General features: G+C 31.2%; 1 protein-coding gene across 2 annotated transcripts in view; it reads left to right on the forward strand.

Annotated features, from left to right (window-relative positions):
• LOC139495185 (uncharacterized) overlaps positions 1-21,100 on the forward strand; it is a 56,379-nt gene that overhangs the window by 22,385 nt on the left and 12,894 nt on the right. For both annotated transcript variants that reach the window (XM_071283391.1, XM_071283397.1), the window contains exons 14-33: positions 315-425; positions 1,116-1,267; positions 1,706-1,927; positions 2,218-2,410; positions 3,079-3,252; positions 4,266-4,478; positions 5,582-5,803; positions 7,393-7,487; positions 7,806-8,026; positions 9,925-10,115; positions 10,494-10,660; positions 11,029-11,123; positions 12,994-13,170; positions 13,862-14,145; positions 14,449-14,693; positions 16,483-16,643; positions 17,366-17,530; positions 18,146-18,370; positions 20,018-20,201; positions 20,551-20,744. In XM_071283391.1, the coding sequence (XP_071139492.1) occupies positions 315-425; positions 1,116-1,267; positions 1,706-1,927; positions 2,218-2,410; positions 3,079-3,252; positions 4,266-4,478; positions 5,582-5,803; positions 7,393-7,487; positions 7,806-8,026; positions 9,925-10,115; positions 10,494-10,660; positions 11,029-11,123; positions 12,994-13,170; positions 13,862-14,145; positions 14,449-14,693; positions 16,483-16,643; positions 17,366-17,530; positions 18,146-18,370; positions 20,018-20,201; positions 20,551-20,744 (3,691 nt within the window). The remainder of the gene's footprint in view (positions 1-314; positions 426-1,115; positions 1,268-1,705; positions 1,928-2,217; positions 2,411-3,078; positions 3,253-4,265; positions 4,479-5,581; positions 5,804-7,392; positions 7,488-7,805; positions 8,027-9,924; positions 10,116-10,493; positions 10,661-11,028; positions 11,124-12,993; positions 13,171-13,861; positions 14,146-14,448; positions 14,694-16,482; positions 16,644-17,365; positions 17,531-18,145; positions 18,371-20,017; positions 20,202-20,550; positions 20,745-21,100) is intronic.

A 21,100-nucleotide genomic window follows, 5' to 3' on the forward strand; every position in this document is an offset into this window, starting at 1 on the left:
AACATACATGCAAGCCCAGACGATGAATGACATATTTTAGATGCATGATTTGATGTTGTTTTCTGTCAGATTATAAGAATCAAGCTAACCCTTCGCCAGTCAACTATATTTGCAACCATCAAATCACCAATTGATGCTGTCTGAGTTTAAACTATGATACAGTTATCTCTTACCTACAGACTATGAAAGAGCTGATAAATAATTATATAACTGCTCGTCTCGAAGATTTCTTTTTAATTATAGACAATTTCTTATAGTTTATTCAATTTAATATTTACAATGTACAAATAATTACCAATCTAAGTTGTTTGTAGGTTGAGAGAATCATGGCAGAAAGCATTACAGACAGATGGCAGATCACTACCAGAAATAGATGATTATCTTGCTGGACAAACTAGATACCTGGAGTTATCTAGATATTTCAGGTTAGGAATAGAACATTAAGAATGGTCATATGAAGTATTGTAATAACGTTCAATTTTTAAATTCTCTTTATAAACTACTGTGCTAAATGGAACCAAACACTGCAGGAATGTTCTTAAGGTAATTTTTTTTTTCATTTGTGTAACAATTTCACAAATCAAATATGGCCTCAAGAGTCAATTAACAATTTTAAATTATAGAGCTCTTGTTGACAAGTAAGAGATCACTGAAATTGATGTCCGTAGGAAATCAAGGCTTTAGCACAAGACCTTGTTGGAAGCTGCTTAATAGGTTGATGTTTTTTATGTATGGATGGTGTAATGATAGTACTGGTATGTCTTTAGCACTGATCTGAAAAACCTAATATGACTGAAACTGTGAATAGTAAACTTCCTATTGAACCCCATACATACTGAAAGTTAACACTTTGTTTAAATTTTTTTTAAGAGAAACAGATACTCTAGTATGATAAGCTCCACTGTTGACATTTAAATTTTGGTTATTTCAAATGCTTTGTAAATGTCTCAAGAGGAGCGGTTGTATCACACAGGATGCAATGATAGAATCTTTATTCATACATACACTTTTTCACTTCTTAGATTCTACCTAACTTGGTCAGAATGTCACTCTATAATTATTAATTGGTTAGAATTGTATATATATAAATACGTGTATATTTTAATATGTTTTAGATTGCCATTTTCTGTAACAGAATACGGTATACAATTAGAATTTGACTTGGTGTATGATCCTGCTAGTCCTGTGATTGAGTCTGCTGTTGTAAGATTAAACTATTACAAAGATGAGAAATACAACTTACTGGAAATGACAATAGATATTCAAGGTTTGAATTATACCAATCAGTTAAAAAATTCAGTAAAGCAATAAAAATTCCAAAAAAATCTGATATGACTCAAAGATCCTACACTGTTGATACACTGTTGAAATTATTTTTCCAGAATTATTTTTTTCCTGATATGCTATGAACTTTAAAACTTAAAAGTAATGCTAAGCACTTACAATGTATAGATAGAAAATATACAAAATAGAATAGTGAAGATAAAATTTATATGTATATAAACAATGTATTAAGTTTGCTGTCTGTAGGTCAAAAAATAGAATATATGGAAACAATATACAACTCTAAAGATATATCAGACACAAGAACAGAAATGAATGCTTAACATTTCCCCAAATTTCTTGAGATGAGAAGCAAATGGATTTGTTTCCATGGTAAAGAGTTGACTGGTATCTATTTCTTTTTTTCTTTCAATTTTTTCAGGTTTAGAATCTCTTCTTGATGCAGTATTTGAGAGTAAAGGAAAAGGTTTATTTTCATTGCTTTCTTTTCTTGCTGAAGCCAAGAAAAGTTTTGAAAAGGGAGTTAATCCACAATTTGCTGAATTTGATAAACCACTTTCAGAAGCTTTGAACAAAATCATTAAATTAGTAAACCACCCACACTATGTTATGCCAGATGGTATCCTCACATGGAAATTATATGGTAAGAATAGAAATATTTAAAAACTAGCGTGCTTTTATACATAACTTTGATCAAATTTAATTTTTAAACAACAAAACTTCATTTTAGATACTTTTAAAATAGTTTTGTTTCTTTATGATCAGCATATATGTGAAATAAATTGCTTTTAAATTACATTTTTTTATTTTTCAATAAATAAAAGATTTTATTCAGCTGCAAGAGGTCATCCTAGCTTTTGTAAAATTTATTTTGTGCTTTTAATCTTTAATTGCAAGATAGATACCAATTAATGAAGAAATAAACTTTAACAGGTTATGAAGTTATGTATGTAGATATTGGTGACATTCTTTCAATGTTGATTGGAAGTCCATCTCAGCAGCCATCATCTCAACAGCAGCGTCAGAATCTACAACAACAGCGACATCAGCAACACAGACAACCAAGTGGATTTATAGCTAAAGTGATGATGACATTATCCAGAGGATACAGACTTATTAAAACAAGGTAGTTATGTATCTTTGCCTGTACTGAATAGTTAAAGTAAAGGCATATCTATACAAGATTTTAAGAGGATTGCGTTAAGTAGAATAATCTTGTTAGTGAGTGTTGATTGTCGATAGTATTCTTTTTGTTTTGCAAATTTAATGTTGGTATCAGATCTCAGTTGATCTCCTTCAAAATTTTACTGCTCTGTTAAGGGAACCACTAATATTAAATCAATGTGAGATTTATTTTTTTAAAGACGGGATGGATCAATCAAATTGGTATTGTGCAGTAAAAATAACCACCAAAACAAGTAAAGACATATAGTGTCAACAGAAAAAATTTCATGATAACTGAAAGCTAGTTCAAAGCCCAATTTGAAGGAAACATCATTTTTTTTTATAATGCATTCATAAGTTTACTACATACTTAAACCCCTTTTCTTGTTTACATATATTGAAACAGGCACATGGATTTAAAAAGAAATATTACCCAAATATATGCAACACATTTAAAATCTAACAATTTGCATGATCAGAAAAAAATTAAATACAAAATGATAGGTATATTTTTTCCTATATATCTTTTTATTAGATATGACATCTTATTTATCAGACAATATCTTATACAAAAAAAGTTTGTATATTGTTTGTAGGTTATTTGTCAATATACTACTTTGTATTTTTAAGATCTGCCAAGGTACTTGATCTGACAAAAATCATACCTACTATATCAGGTGCATCATTGAATATGACAGTTTTACTGACAGCCTCAATGGGATTGGATGTTACCGCTAAAGCTGATGTTAGTCAGTATATGAGGAGAACTGGGCCTGTTCAAGGTACTGGTGAGCTGTCTATGGGGTAGGTATTATTTTTAAGTTAAATCACAATAAGAAAGACAAGCCAACCACTCATTCCTCTTCCTGGTTTTAGAGGTAGGATCATGTTACTATATTATATTAAGATATATATATATATTTTTGACAATTTGATCTCTCTAGGCTCTCTAAATTGTTCATTTTTGTTGAGCCTTCAACTTTAGTCGAAAAAGAGAGACTAAGCGATCCTACATTCCGTCATCGGCAGCGGCAGTGTCAACAAATATTCACTCTTTGGTTAAAGTTTTTGAAATTTTAATAACTTTCTTAAACTATACTGGATTTCTACCAAACTTGGGCAGAAGCTTGTTTATGATCATAAGATAATATCCAGAAGTAAATTTTGTAAAAATAAAATTCCATTTTTCCGTATTTTACTTATAAATGGACTTAGTTTTTTCTGCGAGGAAACATTACATTCACACTGAGGTTAAAGTTTTTAAAATTTTAATAACTTTCTTAAACTATCCTAGGTTTGTACCAAACTTGGACAGAAGCTTATTTATGATCATAAGATAGTATGTATCCAGAAGTAAATTTTGTAAAAAGATAAATCCATTTTTTCCATATTTTACTTTTAAATGGACTTAGATTTTCTTCCAGTTAACATTACATACAGTCTGCAGTTAAAGTTTTTAAAACATTTATTAGATTCATAAACTATCCTGAATTTTTTACCATACTTGGACAGAAGCTTCTTACAATCAAAAGATAGTATCAAGGGGAATATTTTTATTAATTTTTTTCCTCATTTTTGTTGAGCCTGCGATTTACAGCCAAATTAGGTGAGACACTGGGTTCCTCGGAACCCTTACAAATTTTTACAATGAAAATTAATGCCACCACTCTTTGAAATTGTAAAAAATTTCAGTTTTAATTTAACAAAATCAAGCAAGCAAATTAGTGTTTTATCATGCAGCTGTATTTGAGAACCAGTGTATTTTAAATGGTTTAGAAATAAGCATAATTTATATCATGCATTTCATTTTTTGTCAGGTTTGCTGGAGAATTTTTTGGTCAGATGCTTGTGAAGCTAGGAGATACTATACATGTAGGATGTAGAATGTTGACTTCTCTCAATGGGAAAACTGAAATGAAAAACTCTGTAACCTGGAATAGAGGGAGTAAATCTAAAACAACTTTAGCCAACTATACTGCAACTGTTACAAGCAAAAACATTGATGGAAATTATAATGCAATCCATATCAAGTAAATAACATACGTATTTGTGTAATTTACATATTTTACAAAAGTGACTTTTCATTCTCTTATGTCACTATATTTCTGATAAGTGTCAAAACTGAGACAAAAGAAACACTTACTTATAGCTGTTTTACTACTCATAAGGGTAGAACATGTGTTTGAATCTGATATATTACATTTTATCATATACTTAGCATTAATATGATAGCTTTTGCATATGTGTAATGGGCGGAAGTGCACAAGCCATATCTTCCCACCCGGGCTGATAACCCATATCAGGTGCATCTCGTGCAAAAAACCCATATCAGTGCCTCTCGTGCAAGTTACTTCCGGTGTTTCCGGTATCGGTTGTTTACTTTTCCATTGTGACGTCAGATGTTTTTTATGACGACGTCAAAATTTACGGGAAATACTTGCTAACAAGTGCCATTGACAATTATGAATCATTTTATAGTACAACAAACATGGAGTAGTAATGATCGTAAAACTCTTCCAAATTTTCAATGTTTCAAAATGCCTCTATAGGAAATGTTACTATAAATATATAAGGAGTTAATGATGCTGTTGTTGGACAACTATAGTATATTTGATTCATAATTTTAATTTTCTTTATAAAGTGTTTGACTGTTTTAGTTATTGTATTAGTTTATTTGCCTTACATAAAACTATTGTCGGAAGTATATGATAAAGCGATTAATACATGGCCTTTTCCATATCAGCCTGGGTATCATCCCTCGACCCATATCAGCACCTCGACTCCGTCTCAGGCTGATATGGGGGTCTCGGGATGATACCCAGGCTGATATGGAAAAGGCCATGTATTAATCTCTATATATTATACCGTCAGAATCATTTTTATTAAGAAATTTTAGAAAATCAAGTTAAGGTGGTACCTAACACTACAGGGAGATAACTGTGAAATCAGCTAAACGTTTTAATAACGTTGCGTTGTGAAGGCAATATTAAGCTTCTCAATGATCAAAATTAGTGTTTGTCAAACTGCTATATAACCAGTGTAATTTTTCTGATAAAATGGTTGGTTCAAATTTTTTGAAATTTTGATATTTTTAACTGAAAACAATGAATTCTTGTTATTTTTTTTTCAATAGGAGTGGTTTACATCATCTCTATGACGACTGGACAGAAATACCAGCAGATCCAAAAGTACAAACAACAATGAAAAAATGTTCTGGTGCCCTGTTAATGCTGCTGTCAGGAAACAGAGTCTGTATGCAGTTTGACTATCCAGATGTCGCTGATTCTACAACACATCCATACTTTCCTTTGTCTGGACCATTTAGTGTTGACATAGACGTGTCTAGGGCTGATAAGTACGTTGTTTTAAATATTTGGTATGGCAGTACAAATTCAGTTGAATATAACAAAAAAACATTAATTTTTTGGACTACCATATATGACATTTAAAATATAATTTAAAAAGTGATGGGTTTGAATTTTGTCTAGTTTACTATGAGGCTTACTCTGACACATACACATACATCCAACTTACATGAGCCAGATCTGCAAGGTCTGCATTTTAACAAACACTTGCAATAAAATTATTGAAGGTTATGTTGATAACCAACTGCAAAGGAATGTTTATGCTCTTGATCAACTTTCCATCTTTTTATCTGTCACATGTTACATAAAGGATTTAGTAACCACTTTGCGATTCACATGTTCGAATCAAACTTTTAAAGTCTCCTCTCCTCCTTTTACCGATAGTCAAGAAAAGAAAACTTTTTTAATGTTATGACGAAAAATGTTCAAAAGCAAGAAAAATCTCCGATTTAAAATTTTATCTTTTGACTCTGATATAGATAATTGATTTGAGAGAGTACTTTAAAGTAGTTTGAGTGACACGAGGTGTTTCAAGCATAGTTTTACGTCTAAACTTTTTCATTTACGATGGTCTAGAAAAGAAAACTATGCAAAAGGTTGGGAATAACCCCTCGAATTTGAGTAACCCTTCAATGTAATGACTACACCTTAAATGAGGGATCAATTTCAACTTGATAAAAGCTTTTGTTTTGTTGTAAAAAACACTTCTTAGTAAAAAAGGACACATATTTTTCTTTTGAAGAAACTTTCCCAAAGAACTGTACATCTTTCTGGTTTAACATTGTATATGGTCAAAACATGTCCAAGAATTTTGTTACATTCTGTGACTTATATCTTCTTTATTATTAAAGAAAGTGGCCCTCTTTTTTAGAAAAGTCATTCAAAATATAATGAATTTTTCCCCTTTTAAGTAAAAATAAGTTCTTTTTAAAAGTAAATGTTTAGTGTTTATTAATTACAATGTAGACTCAAAGATAAGTTTGAGAGAATAATAATAGACAACATCTTACTTAAAAGGGAGGTGTAGAAAACAAATGAAAACTTTTAACGCAATATATATTTATGTTACATGGCGAAAAAATATATTGTTTTCGGGAAAGAGGGCGAAAAAAATAATTGACCATGGGGAACCCCTGATGATAGCCAATGATATAACTATCCACCAGAGTTCTAATGAAGTGGATATAGGCAATGATATGCCACCGTATGGAATTCATGTAAATTTAGAAATAATTGCGTGCATTTATTTTTGGAATTTCGTCATTTTAGACTTAAATTCAATTTTTAATTTTTTGCGATATCAAGAAAAATCTTGTTTAATTCATACTTAAAAATTCAAAATGGGAGTTTATATTAATGCGATTATCACCCTGTCGTATTTTTCATAATAATAAAAAACCTCTCAATAATTTCTGAATTTACAGTAGTCTACTATAAAAGGCCCTGACATGAAAAAAAAAAGAAATGATTCTTTATGGAAAACAAAGGACCTAACTTTTGATTAAACAATTTATGAAAAACAATATGACTGACATAAACCAACGAGAAGTCTTTCTACAGATGTCTTGTTTATTCTCAGGGACATGAAAGAATACCTCGTAGAAATGACATATTCGATAACTAATGGTACTACAGGACCAAGAACAAATTATCATCTTACTTATTCAGCTCCAGGTATGCTATACATCCATCACAAAACAAATAGATGCTGTTAATTTTTTATCAATTCTTAAATTTCTTAAATTATTTGAAAACTGATCTAAATGATTAAATGCAAAGTTTTCCTCTTTACTTTGATGGAAGTTACTATCTTTTAAATCTTAATTATTTTAGAATTGTGGGAATTTTGAAAGAATGTTAATAGAGTTATCAAACCTGCCTCTTATTTGACAGTCAGTATCTTGTTTAGAAATGAACTGTAGCCAACATAAATTAGTCCATACATATTCTTGTACTTTCGGACAATATTAAAATGTATTTGTCTTTTTTCAGGATCCAAACTAAAGAGACAGATCAATGTTGATATAGATCAGAGTTTGGTAGAAGACAGCACTGTAGCTAAGTTAGATATGCCAGAAACAGGATTACATCTAGATTATGTTAATAAAGATATTAAACAAACAGACACTGAGAAAAAAGACATTGAATCCAATAAACTGACTGACTTTCATCTACAAATAAAAGGTCTTACATTACTGAAAACCAAATTTCAGGTATAGTTCTATAGTTTTTAGGACAAAAAACATATTATACACATTATTATTATACCCCTGCTTTAAATTATACCCCCGCTTTATAACCCCGCTTTAAAAAAGGGGGGGTATACTGTTTTACCTCTGTCTGTCCGTCCGTCCGTCAGTCAGTCCGTCCCATGAAACTTTCGTCACATTTTTCTCAGGAACTACACATCCACCCTTTCTGTAATTTGGTATCAACATTTATATATGTCAGCCATACCGTGTGATGCGTTTTCAGATTTATCACTTGATAACTTCCTGTTTACCGAACACTTGTCTGATTTTACACATGATAGCCAAGTTGAAAATTTTCGTCACATTTTTCTCAGGAACTACAATACAAGGATTTCTGAAATTTGGTTTCAGGATTTATATAAGTCAGCTATACTGTGTGATGCGTTTTCAGATTCATCACTCGACAACTTCCTGTTTACCGAACACTTGTATGATTTTACACATGATAACCAAGTTGAAAATTTTCGTCACATTTTTCTCAGGAACTACAATACAAGGATTTCTGAAATTTGGTTTCAGGATTTATATAAGTCAGCTATACCGTGTGATGCGTTTTCAGATTCATCACTCGTCAACTTCCTGTTTACCGAAAAACACTTGTATGATTTTACACATGATAGCCAAGTTAAAAATTTTTGTCACATTTTTCTCAGGAACTACAATACAAGGATTTCTGAAATTTGGTTTCAGGATTTTTATAAGTCAGCTATACCGTGTGATGCGTTTTCAGATTCATCACTCGACAACTTCCTGTTTACCGAACACTTGCATATTTTTACACTATTAATATTATCCACTTGCGGCGGGGGTATCATCAGTGAGCAGTAGCTCGCAGTTTCACTTGTATATTCTTCTTCAATAACCTTTATAACTTACATTTAAGGTCAAATGTTTTGAAAGCCAACGTTCTGTACATCATTCATTTTATATTCAGTGTATATGCAATTGCTTAATCAGTGGTGTTTCATAATGTACCGGAAGGTGCACTTTCCTAAATAAGAAATTGATAATTACCAGTATACACCTTTTACACAAAATTGGATGTTCATACATTTTGTCAATGAAATCTATGCAATGAACTTTTCAATCCATCACAGATATTGGACAAGTCATTTTTGCCTTGATTATAACTGGTCAAATATTGAAAAGTTCATTTAACCTTCAAGTGTCTTCATAAGAAGAAATGCAACTATGCAAGCTCCCTTGGTTTAGTTGTCAAGGGGAATCTGTAATGATATATTTGATATAAATTTATATTACGGATTACAAATGTGTCGAGGTTTGTGATTGGATAACAACACAGAGATGTCAGTATATATTCAGGAAACTGCCGGGGTATATACGACGTTTTTATCTCCAATTGGAACCTCAAAAACGTCATCATAACACCGGTTACTATGTGACGTAGTCAAAAGCTATCAGACTGTCAGAGGCTCACAGAGGGAAAATAATGACGTGCTTCAGTCAATAAAACATTTTTGATACAAAATCACGCAATTTACACTTTTAATACTTAAATTTAATGTTAAAAGTGTTATTATAAATTATTACATACACGATAAAATTATGTTCACAGCAAATTAGAAAATTCTTCACATATGCCAAACATACCAGGTTGGGTTTTTCAATATATATGTGTTGTCAACAAATACCTGCACTGGAAAATAACATTAAGTCAGGGGTAATCCGTAATATATGTGTAATTCAGGTCTCAGAAAGGGTATATACTGTGACATTCCCGGCTTAGGGCTTATATCCCCTTCGCCTTCGGCTCAGGGGATATAAACTCTAAGCCGGGAATGTCACAGTATATACCCTGTCTGAGACCTGAATAACATATAATATTTATCTAATTGAAGATTAATGAAACTACTACAGAGGAGGTAATATTTGATCCAAAACAAGGAAAGGAAGTTAAAGGAAATAGAAGTCACATAGAAACATCAGTATCTTTTGCTGTACCTTACACTAGTTTAGATGTCAACTTTGAAAATCTAAGCCAGAAACTCAGCTCACACATTTTTACTAAATTCCATGTAAAATATTATTGGTAAGTTGTTACAGCAGAAACTATTCAAGTGTTAACCAGTTTTCTTGCAATTGGTAATTTTTGACAGTGGATGCTAACAATAATCAATCAATTTTGTAGCCATTAAATTTTATTCTTTTCTTCAAGGAAGACTAAATGCCAAATAGCTTTTTTTGTGTTATAAAGGCAGTGTAAAACAAACATCAATCAAATATTGAACAGATGAAAGGTTGATTTATATGAATTAACTTTTGATTTACAAAATGTCTTGCATAAAACAACTAATAAATTTTATAGAATTGAAAAACTAGTTAATTTCATTTGCATATAATGTTTTTTTTCCGTCAATATTTTGAATGTTGTCTAGAAAAGTTATTTAAAATATTCTGTTATTTTCAGTTCAAAGAATCTCCCTGCCTTGTACCTTCTACACATTCAACCAAAACTAGCTGCCGCCAACCATGATGTAAGTGAGATAGAGTTTGTCAACAATGTTGCTATGGGGTACCTGACAGGAAACAATAGATTGTGGTCTGCTGAAGACAGCATGTATTTATCTTATCCAGGTATATATACTATTATCTGTTGAATTTTTTATGCTCTAATAGGGGCATTATGTTTTCTGGTCTGTGCATCTGTTTGTCCGTTCGTCTTTTCGTTAGTTTGTCCGTCTGTCCTTCTTCATGTTAAAGTTTTTGGTCACGGTAGCTTTTGATGAAGTTGAAGTCCAATCAACTTGAAACTTAGTAAACATGTTCACTATGATATAACCTTTCAAATTTAATGCCAAATTAGAGTTTAGATCCCAATTTCACAGTCCACTGAACATAGAAAATGAAAGTGCGAGTTGGGGATCTGTGTACTATAGACACATTCTTGTTTTTATCTAAAATGTTGTTTTTTTTCTGAGAATTTTTCATTTTCTTTTCTATAGGACAAAACTTTACATTATCTAATGAAATGGTAGCTAACAATACACATGCCCACAGGAAAACAGTTATAACATACATTGGGTCTGCAGACAAGCAGGTAACATATTTTTATGTTATTTAGAGGATATGATGTTGTATATTTAATAGCTTCTGTTTTATTTATTCACAAGTGTTAGCTGTGATTTAGAACAAAACAAACAACCATCAATCAGGCAATATCGGGATAATATTTTTAAAAAGAAGCAAAAGATACCAAAGGGACATAACTCATAAGTTAAAAATAATCTCAGCCATGGCAAAAAAAAAAAGACAAACAAACAGTACACAAGACACAAAACAAGATAGAGTTGAAATTGAGATTGACATATTAAAATATGAAATGAAAAGTAGAAATATTTTGAGGACTTACAGCTTTTACATTAATGCTAGCAAGACAAATCTTTGTTTGGCTTGCTTGCTTTGTTTGTATCAATGTTTGCTCAAGCATGGCAATTAATATAGGCGGGGCTTCCGCTTGTATATCATACTTTAATTTTATTGGGCGTTATGTTTGAGGTTAAGGACACTAAATTTTACATCACAGGATGACAAATATAAAGCGCAATCGTAGAAATGGAAGCCAAAAAAAGATTTTTTTTTATCGAAGATATGCATTTTCACCATCCAACTTAAAATACTGTCGTCAAGTACTTTTAGTAAAACAAAATAGCTATTCGAACACACCTACTCTGATTTTGTAATTCATTACATAGGTATTTCATTTGACCCTACAACCTGTAGCTTTGCTATATAAATTAAAATGATAGAATCTGAAGCGAGATGATGTATCAAATGTTCTTGCTTTGTACGTTTTCAAGACAAAATATTCATCTCAAACACACACTAACATAAGAAGGTGCACTCGAATTTCTCTTTTTGATACAATTGTTACCAATTTTTGATTTTTTTTCTTGAGTCACATAATCGCAAGGGCAGACACGGAAATAACTGAACTTATAGATTGAAATGTTCTCCGTCCGTGGTAATTAAAAAAAAAATCGGAGGTTATGCATTTTCTTCATCCAACTTGATAGATAACCATGACTTCGACTCGATATCTAATTGTTCTGCTTAACTATGTAATAGATAAATTGAAAACTTATGCAAATGTTACTATAGTAAACATTACAGAAAGCATTTATCGCCTTCTCTATAAACAAAGAATAATCAGTTTGAAAGTTTACAAGCAAAAATTAATTCAAAGTGATCCAAAGTGCGCAATATTCAATAACAATGGACATAATAAATAAACGGGATGAATTAAGTCATTTCCCCCCTACTTAATTTATCCCTTTTATTAGAAAAGCGAGTGCACCTTCTTATGTTAAGGTGTGTTTGAGATGAATATTTTGTCTTGAAAACGTACAAAGCAAGAATATTTGATACATTATCTCGCTTCAGATTCTATCATTTTTATATAGCAAAGTTGACTTTATAACATAACAAAATCACAGTACTAAAAGATGAAATATATGGGTCAAATGAAATCCCTATGTAATGAATCGCAAAATCAGAGTAGGTGTGTTCGAATAGCTATTTTGTTTTACTAAAAGTACTTGACGACAGTCTTTTAAGTTGGATGATGAAAATGCATATCTTCGAGAAAAAAAATACATTTTTTTTTACTTCCATTTCTACGATTGCGCTTTATAATTGTCATCCTGTGATGTTTTGAAATTTAGTGTCCTTAACCTCCTACATAACGTTCAATAAAATTTAAGTATGATGTATACAAGCTAAAGCCCCGCCTATCTTAATTGCCATGCTTGAGCAAACATTGATACAAGCAAAGCAAGCAAGCCAAACAAAGATTTGTCTTGCTAGCATTAATGTAAAAGCTGTAAAATCCATTTTAAAATTCTTTTATCTTTAACCTCTTTCATTACAGCTAATAATTTGGATGATATTGACATATTTTTATGTTACAGGAAGTAATAGAAATGAATGCTCATGTTAGAAATGAAAGTGACAGCACCAGCCAGCACTTCTGTTATCACATGATTATAGAACAGAAAGATAGATATGATATTCATTTTAAAGGTCATCTCCTTGGTAGCCTCAGAAAGAAGCTGTTTCTTTTAACAGATATTCACTTTAAGCATAAGGTAATAAAAATTCCATTTCTATTTCATATTTCTTTATTTTGATTGAATTAAATACAAAACAGAATTACTTAAAATTCAAAATTATACCTGATAAGATGAGTCTTTGAAATTTCTAATAGCAGTTTAAATATAACAGTTTCAATATTATGATATCCCTCAATTTCAGAAATTACTCCCAAACCCTTAATCATTTTTCAAAATCGTCACCATGTAATGCTGTTGTGCAACTCCTATATCATTTCTTTTTATGTCCCACCTACAATAGTAGAGGGGCATTATGTTTTCTGGTCTGTGCCTCCGTTTGTCTGTCCGTCCGTCTGTGCCTCTGTTCGTCCGTCCAGTTAAAGTTTTTGGTCGAGGTAGTTTTTGATGAAGCTGAAGTCCAATCAACTTGAAACTTAATACACATGTTCCCCATGATATGATCTTTCTAATTTTAATGCCAGATTATAGTTTTGACCCCAATTTCATGGTCCACTGAACATAGAAAATGATAGTGCAAAGTTCAGGTTAAAGTTTTTGGTCAAGGTAGTTTTTGATGAAGTTAAAGTTACATCAACTTGAAACTTAGTACACATGTTCCCTATGATATTATCTTTCTAATTTTAATTCCAAATTAAAGTTTTGAACCCAATACTAATTATTAGAAGATCTGTCTTTAATTCTGATTAATAAAATATATTTAATTCAGCCAGGGAGTGAAAATGGTATCAAAAGAAGCCCAGAGGAACTTACTGTCCCGAAGAAAAGCAATGGAAAAACCTGCAGTATCTTTGAATTGGATGAATGGGAAATTCATGTAAACTTAACAGTGGATGCCAAACCAATATTTGTCCTTGGACAACGGAGACCAAAAGGATTAGAGTTTGTCTGGCACTTAGATGTACTTTATCCAGATTGTAAGAATGAAGAAGCACAGATCATATCTGATGGAGCTATTGGAAGTCATCTACAAAATCAATTGACCGATTTCAGGTTTATAACTATGTGTATAAAAAAAATAAGACAAATTTACCTAAAATACCAAATGACTTGAAAGTTAACATGCAACCATTGGTCACTTTACTGCCTTCAACTATGAGCAAAACCATCTGTATAGCTAGCTTTAAAAGGCCCTGGCATGGCAAATGAAAAAAAAATCAGATAAGAAAAACTATCTTCAAATATAGCATACTACATATCTTTTTATAAATTTGCATAAAGTCGGTTTCTATCCGAAAAAAAAACTTTTTTTTTTCTAATTAAGAAAGTAATAAAATCCTATTTTTATTATTTCAGATACTGGTTAAGAAGCACATTTAGCTTGATATCACCTGTTCAAACAGAATCTAAAGACTATGACATGGACTTTAATATAGAATACCTGTGGCATGATCATAGTAACTACAAGTTATTATATCATGGACCAAACTTAAATACATCGTATATTATCAACTATGAGAGGTTCCCTGACAAATCTGCAGAGATTAATGTTAAATGTCATATGGATTCACCTTTGAAACTGCTCAATTTTGATTATGCAGGTATGTCTACATTATAAATATCTTAAATTTTGCTTTCACCCAATTAACCAAATCAGTCTAGGTATAGTTAGCTTTCTCCTAAGCGTTGGAGGTTGATCCTAGATTAGTGTATATCTGATGAAGGTACAACATGAAAAGCCATATATGGACTTATAATTATTATGTGTTATTTTCATTTTTTAGTAAAACTTTATAACTTAAAGTTGGTATTTGGAATTTTTCTGAGCTAAGCATTTTCAACATTTGAGAATAAAAACAGACTGGTCATCTCAGAGAAGAATTAATGTTTCTGAGGAGGATGATATGTGTTCCTACAGACTTATATTACCTTTTAAGATGGTATGGTAAAAATCGTGCCCATGGCATAGGTTTAGTTCAAAACAAAGGGATATTTACATCTTATGACAAGTAATGGTCCTTATATATGTTTGAAATATTTGTGACTTGACATAACCAGGATCAGTTGGAATGAGACATTGAGCATGATGAGGCCTTGCATGTCCAATTTCAAAATGTTATCAAGTGTAAGTGCCAATAAATCAACATTTCCAAAGGAGAAGGTACTACAAAAAGCACCATTAGACCCCTTTAACTTGAATAAAAAATATATATACTGTGGAGTCATTATTCATGGGATACCAATTTTCTTGAATTTAATTGGTAAAGAGGAACCATGCATTTTATGTTTAACGAAGTGCAAATTTGTTATAGACTTGTATGTAGATGTTGTTATAGGCTTGTGTTGTTATAGACTTGTGTTGTTATAGACTTGTATGCAGATGTTGTTATAGATTTGTATGTAGATGTTGTTATAGACTTGTATGTAGATGTTGTTATAGACTTGTATGCAGATGTTGTTATAGACTTGTATGTAGATGTTGTTATAGACTTGTATGTAGATGTTGTTATAGACTTGTATGCAGAAGTTATGCAGATGTTGTTATAGACTTGTATGCAGATGTTGTTATAGACTTGTGTTGTTATAGACTTGTGTTGTTATAGACTTGTATGCAGATGTTGTTATAGACTTGTATGCAGATGTTGTTATAGACTTGTATGCAGATGTTGTTATAGACTTGTATGCAGATGTTGTTATAGACTTGTATGCAGATGTTGTTATAGACTTGTATGCAGATGTTGTTATAGACTTGTATGCAGATGTTGTTATAGACTTGTATGTAGATGTTGTTATAGACTTGTATGTAGATGTTGTTATAGACTTGTATGCAGATGTTGTTATAGACTTGTATGTAGATGTTGTTATAGACTTGTATGCAGATGTTGTTATAGACTTGTATGCAGATGTTGTTATAGACTTGTGTTGTTATAGACTTGTATGTAGATGTTGTTATAGACTTGTATGTAGATGTTGTTATAGACTTGTATGTAGATGTTGTTATAGACTTGTATGTAGATGTTAACAAAATAAAGAAATCAAGTATACACAAAAGAGAAAAGTTCTTCAATCCACAAAAAATGAAACCCACGATAATAAATAAATCCATAATATCAGTTATACGTAACTATGATAATATTTTAACTGTCCTACCCATATTTATACATTTATTAACTTAAATCTTTTGTAGCTTGTCATTTTTTATCTATCCTTATTAAAGCTCTTTTTAAAAGCCCATGTTGAAACATAATTTGCTCAGATGGAATACATGAAAATTTCAGATAAACTCATCTTAACCTACAGTTAAGTCAATGTTACATTTAACATTTACAAAGTTAACTATAATAAAAAAAAATATATTAAAATGATTAAAATGATATTTTATGTTTTCAGAACAGTATAAAATGGTATTTAAAGGATCAGGGCTAGCTGTATCTGAATTAGAACACAGTTTTGAAGCAATGTCAGCTTTAGGGGAGATAAGATTATATAGTAAACTTACTGATGACAACAGTACAGTATTTATACAACAAGATGGCTATATCAATACAAGTGTGAGTAGCATGAAGTTGGTGGATGTTATAGATATAGGCTAGGTGTGCAGAGAAGACTTATAATTAATGTAACTTCTTAGAGCTCATCAAAAATTGGTATTATGTTTTTGTATAATGTGTACCAGATTCTTTTGTTCATCTTTATTTTTTTGATCGTGTAATCAACAAATTTACCATAAGAATAATAGGAACATACGAACTCCAGTTCAACATTTGTTGTGTCTGTGACTGTGTTGTCTACATTTGTATCCAGATATTGTCATATTTCTATGAGATACCTAAAATAATTTGGAAGTCAAGAACTCACTCTTTTGTGATGATACTGAATTGCCAGAAAAGCAAGGGTTACATACCTACAGGTTAAGACCTGTTGGTGACCTTTTGCTGTTGTTTTTTTCTATGGTCGGGTTGTTGTCTCTTTGGCACATTCCCCATTTCCATTCTCAATTTTACTTATATAAAAATATACAATATACCTAAACTGGTTAAGACCCATGAGAGAAAACTTAGCAAATCCCAGTATAACTAAGTTCATGCAAGTTAATTTTGAAATTATGTATGTACATGTATTATGACTACCCTGTACCTAATCTTGTATATTCTCTATGATAGAAAATGAGGTTATTTAGGGTTTATGTCCTTTTTTCGTTACAGACAAAAGGACAGGAGAGCTACAACTAAACAATTATTTTGTGTTATTACCACTAATTCTTCCGTTTCAGCATCCCTATCTGCATGGAATGACAAACATTTCCAATGAAGTGACATTATCAAAGAAAGCCAAATCAGGAATGAATGTTAAACTGACCAGGAATCATACAGAATATTATATTGACACAGTGATCATGAGTCCGTGGGCTATAGATACTTCATTCTCTATCAAAATGGTACAGTAATTAACCTTTTCAGAATCCAATGCATTCTGCGTAGTATTTTCAAAAGCATATACCAAAACTTGGTGATTGGTTAAAAACATTCTAAACAATGTAAATTCAACCAATGGTGTAACATTATTTTATTTATGTGTACACACAATGAGATAACCCATAGTCCTTTAAACTTTGTGCTCTTTAGATGACCTTTTTAGTAAATTTTAAAAGACATCTATGGCAATTAATTCACAAATTATATTACCTTTCTTTTAAATCTGCAAGAATTGGAGATTACCTTATTCAGTATCTTTGGCAGTTGAATGATTTTTTAATAATTCTGTCAAAATTATGAAGAAGAACAAATAGTATTAGCTGATCCACATCAAGGTTGTAACATAACTTTGTATAGTTATTCCACAGGTTCTTGCAACTTGGGTCAAAGTTCAGAAAAATATGATCTTTTGCAAAATTTGTTGAAGTTAAATACCCATATTTTCAATTTACTTTCATTCTGTATTGATTTTGTATTTCATTTATTGTATAAATAGTAATTTTTCTGTTCTGATTTAGAGACATTGAGACATTTAATTCCTTGCATGAAAGTGATTGAAAAACAATTCTTTTCTTCAGCCTGGTAGACCTAAGATGTTTTTCCTCTCATGGTTAAACGAATTGGTTGGAAGTTCAAGTAAAAAGAGCACAATTCAGTGGAATCCAGTGTTTACACGTAAAATAGTAGCCATCTTAAAAGCCAAGAAACACAAGTTGGCAAAAGCCTTATCTGATGCTAGCATTGTTCTTGAGAGGAACCTAGAGAAAAGTATAATATCAATGGTGATTCCATTTGTTAACAAGGTAAAAACTTCTCAAGGTTAACATAGAGCTGTTATTTATTTTTGTGGGTATATGTTTCAACTGGAAATGGATTGAGGAAAAGTTGTACTTTCAATGAAACTGATTTCATGGTTCAACAAATTTTGCATATAAGACTTTTTTTTATATAATTTGTTGTTAACTTTTACAAATGAAATCTTGAAAAAATGAATACCATACAATTAACAATAAATTCATATTATATTGTATTAAACATTTGGATATTTTCTCAAACATAAATTTGAAGACTTTTGATGCCCAATTTATGGGCATTATTTTTTTTTTGGGTCTATTCGTCCTGCTTCAGGTTAAAGTTTTTGGTTGAGGTAGTTTTGGGTGAAGTTGAAGTCCAATCAACTTGAAACTTAGTAAACATGTTCTCTAGTATGATATGATCTTTCTAATTTTAATGCCAAATTAGAGATTTTCTCCCATTTTTACAGTCCATTGAACATAGAAAATGGTAGTGCAGATGGGGCATCCGTGTACTTAGGACACATTCTTGTTTTAAGAATGTATTTTGTGTGTTTGTATCAGCTGACAAAGCAGTCAATACTGTTGTTGTATCAACTGTAAAAGCAGCAAACATTACTGTTGTAGCAGCTGACAAAGCAGCTAATTCTGCTGTAATTGTTTGACTAAGTATTGCATTGAGAGACTAAATAAAATTAAAACTCATACACTTCTGATCTTATATGCTTTTGCCTTAAAACTTAAAGAGAAAGGAGTAGGCCCCAAAATATAGCAGTTTTACAAAATTGTTAAAATGTAAACTTTTAGTCATTTATTGGATAGTAGAAAGGTTCTGCTACATAAATATGGGCTCTTTTTGCCAATACAATGCACATATATTGAGAACTAGCACCATTAATTCATGCTAAATTACTAAAATCTTCACAATTCCAGCATTTTAGTTAAATTTTAGACGGTTTCCGTGTAAAACGAAAGTGGCCGCATTCGTGTTCATCCAAAATATTGAAATGGAAGTTGTATTTAATGATAATACATAACATATATAAAGATTGAGGATGAACACGGATGCGGCCACTTTCGTTTTTGACAAAAACCATCTGAAAAGTGACATTTTTTCGCATATTTGGTAGATTTCTCATATTTGAGCCAGAATCGGATCTTTTTTAATGACTAAATAAGTTAAAATCTTTCACATAAATTAATTGCATCATATGAAATAGACACTTAAGTGTTTAAAAAGTGGTCAAAATCTTTCGTCAGATGAAACTGAAATTTGAGGCCAAAATCGGTCCTTACCGGACCTACTCCTTTTACATCAATTATATCAGTTAAACTTCCAATAGATGTAATTGTGTTTTCAAAGATAAGTCCTTTTATAACTTTAAAGGTACCATTCATTTATAGTTTTAAAGCTTCAATTGAATGGTTTGCAGCTATAAAAGCCTATATGTCATTGGGTTGAATTAAACTGCAGTTTAAGAACTGGTGATCATTTAAACATAAGAGACTTAGTTTTATAGAGGACAATTTTTAAATATGTATATTCCTTGATTTGAAAAGAATGAAGGAATTAATCAAGATGCCCCATAAACAATGCAGTCCTTGGTGAGACTGGTTTGCATTACACATATTTGATGATGACTACATATTTTTCAGACTGTTGGTCATGTGATTTCCAAGATTGCTATTCCTGTTTTCTATTATTTGCCATTGCCTTCAAACATGAAAAGAGTTATAGCTGTTACACTAAAAGGAAAACATACCGTAGCCAATCAAAACTCTGCTGGGATAGAAAAGGGAGAAAGAATCCAGAATGATGATAGTAGAATGAATTATTTTGGTAATGTGCATTCAAACAATCCACAATTAAAGGGATAATTGTAAAGAATGTTGCTTATCTAAAGGGAAAATATTATTTATTGTAAAAACAGTTACATCTACTGATTCTAATGGAAAATTTTAAAAGTTGTGACATTAACACATTCTTACCATAATGGATTTTTTTCATTAAGTTTCTTGAAATTAGATAAAATGTTACTATAATATAAAAAAATAAATGACAGTATATACTATATATGTTAAGTGGAAACATATTCCTATAATTAATATTATATCCGTTTAATTTTGTTTTAACATGCTGGAGGAAATGTTTTAACATGTGAGTTAATTTATATCTTTTTGTTCTGCAGGAGAGAAGTTAATAGGAATGGTAACAAAGTTAGAGTCAAGAATGTTACATTTCCTTTCTACCATGCTGACTGACCCTCCACTATTGATTAAAGATATTGCATCCAAGACTGTCAAACCACATCTATATCAAGCAATGAAGACAAATAAGATATCATTTATACAGCCATTGATTTTCAAATGGAAACATTTTTTGGTATGTATTTGGCATATTACCGAAACCAATTGATAAGTAGAGCAATGGTTGTTTTTCTAATGTAATTAACAAGCGTTATTGATACAATAATTGGCTTAAGTGAATAAAGTGGTGCATATTTAAGTTTGCAAATGATTTTTTTATACCCCCGCTTTAAAAAAAAGGGGGGGGGGATACTGTTTTACCTCTGTCTGTCTGTCCATCCATCCTTCCGTCAGTCCTTCAGTCCCTTGAATATATTTTTCGTCGCAGTTTTCTCAGGAACTACAATACAAGGATTTCTGAAATTTGGTTTCAGGGTTTATATAAGTCAGCTATACTGTGTGAGGTGTTTTCAGATTCATCACTTGACAACT

The sequence above is a fragment of the Mytilus edulis genome, chromosome 1, assembly GCF_963676685.1.
Source record: "Mytilus edulis chromosome 1, xbMytEdul2.2, whole genome shotgun sequence".
NCBI classification, from domain to species: Eukaryota; Metazoa; Mollusca; class Bivalvia; order Mytilida; family Mytilidae; genus Mytilus; species Mytilus edulis.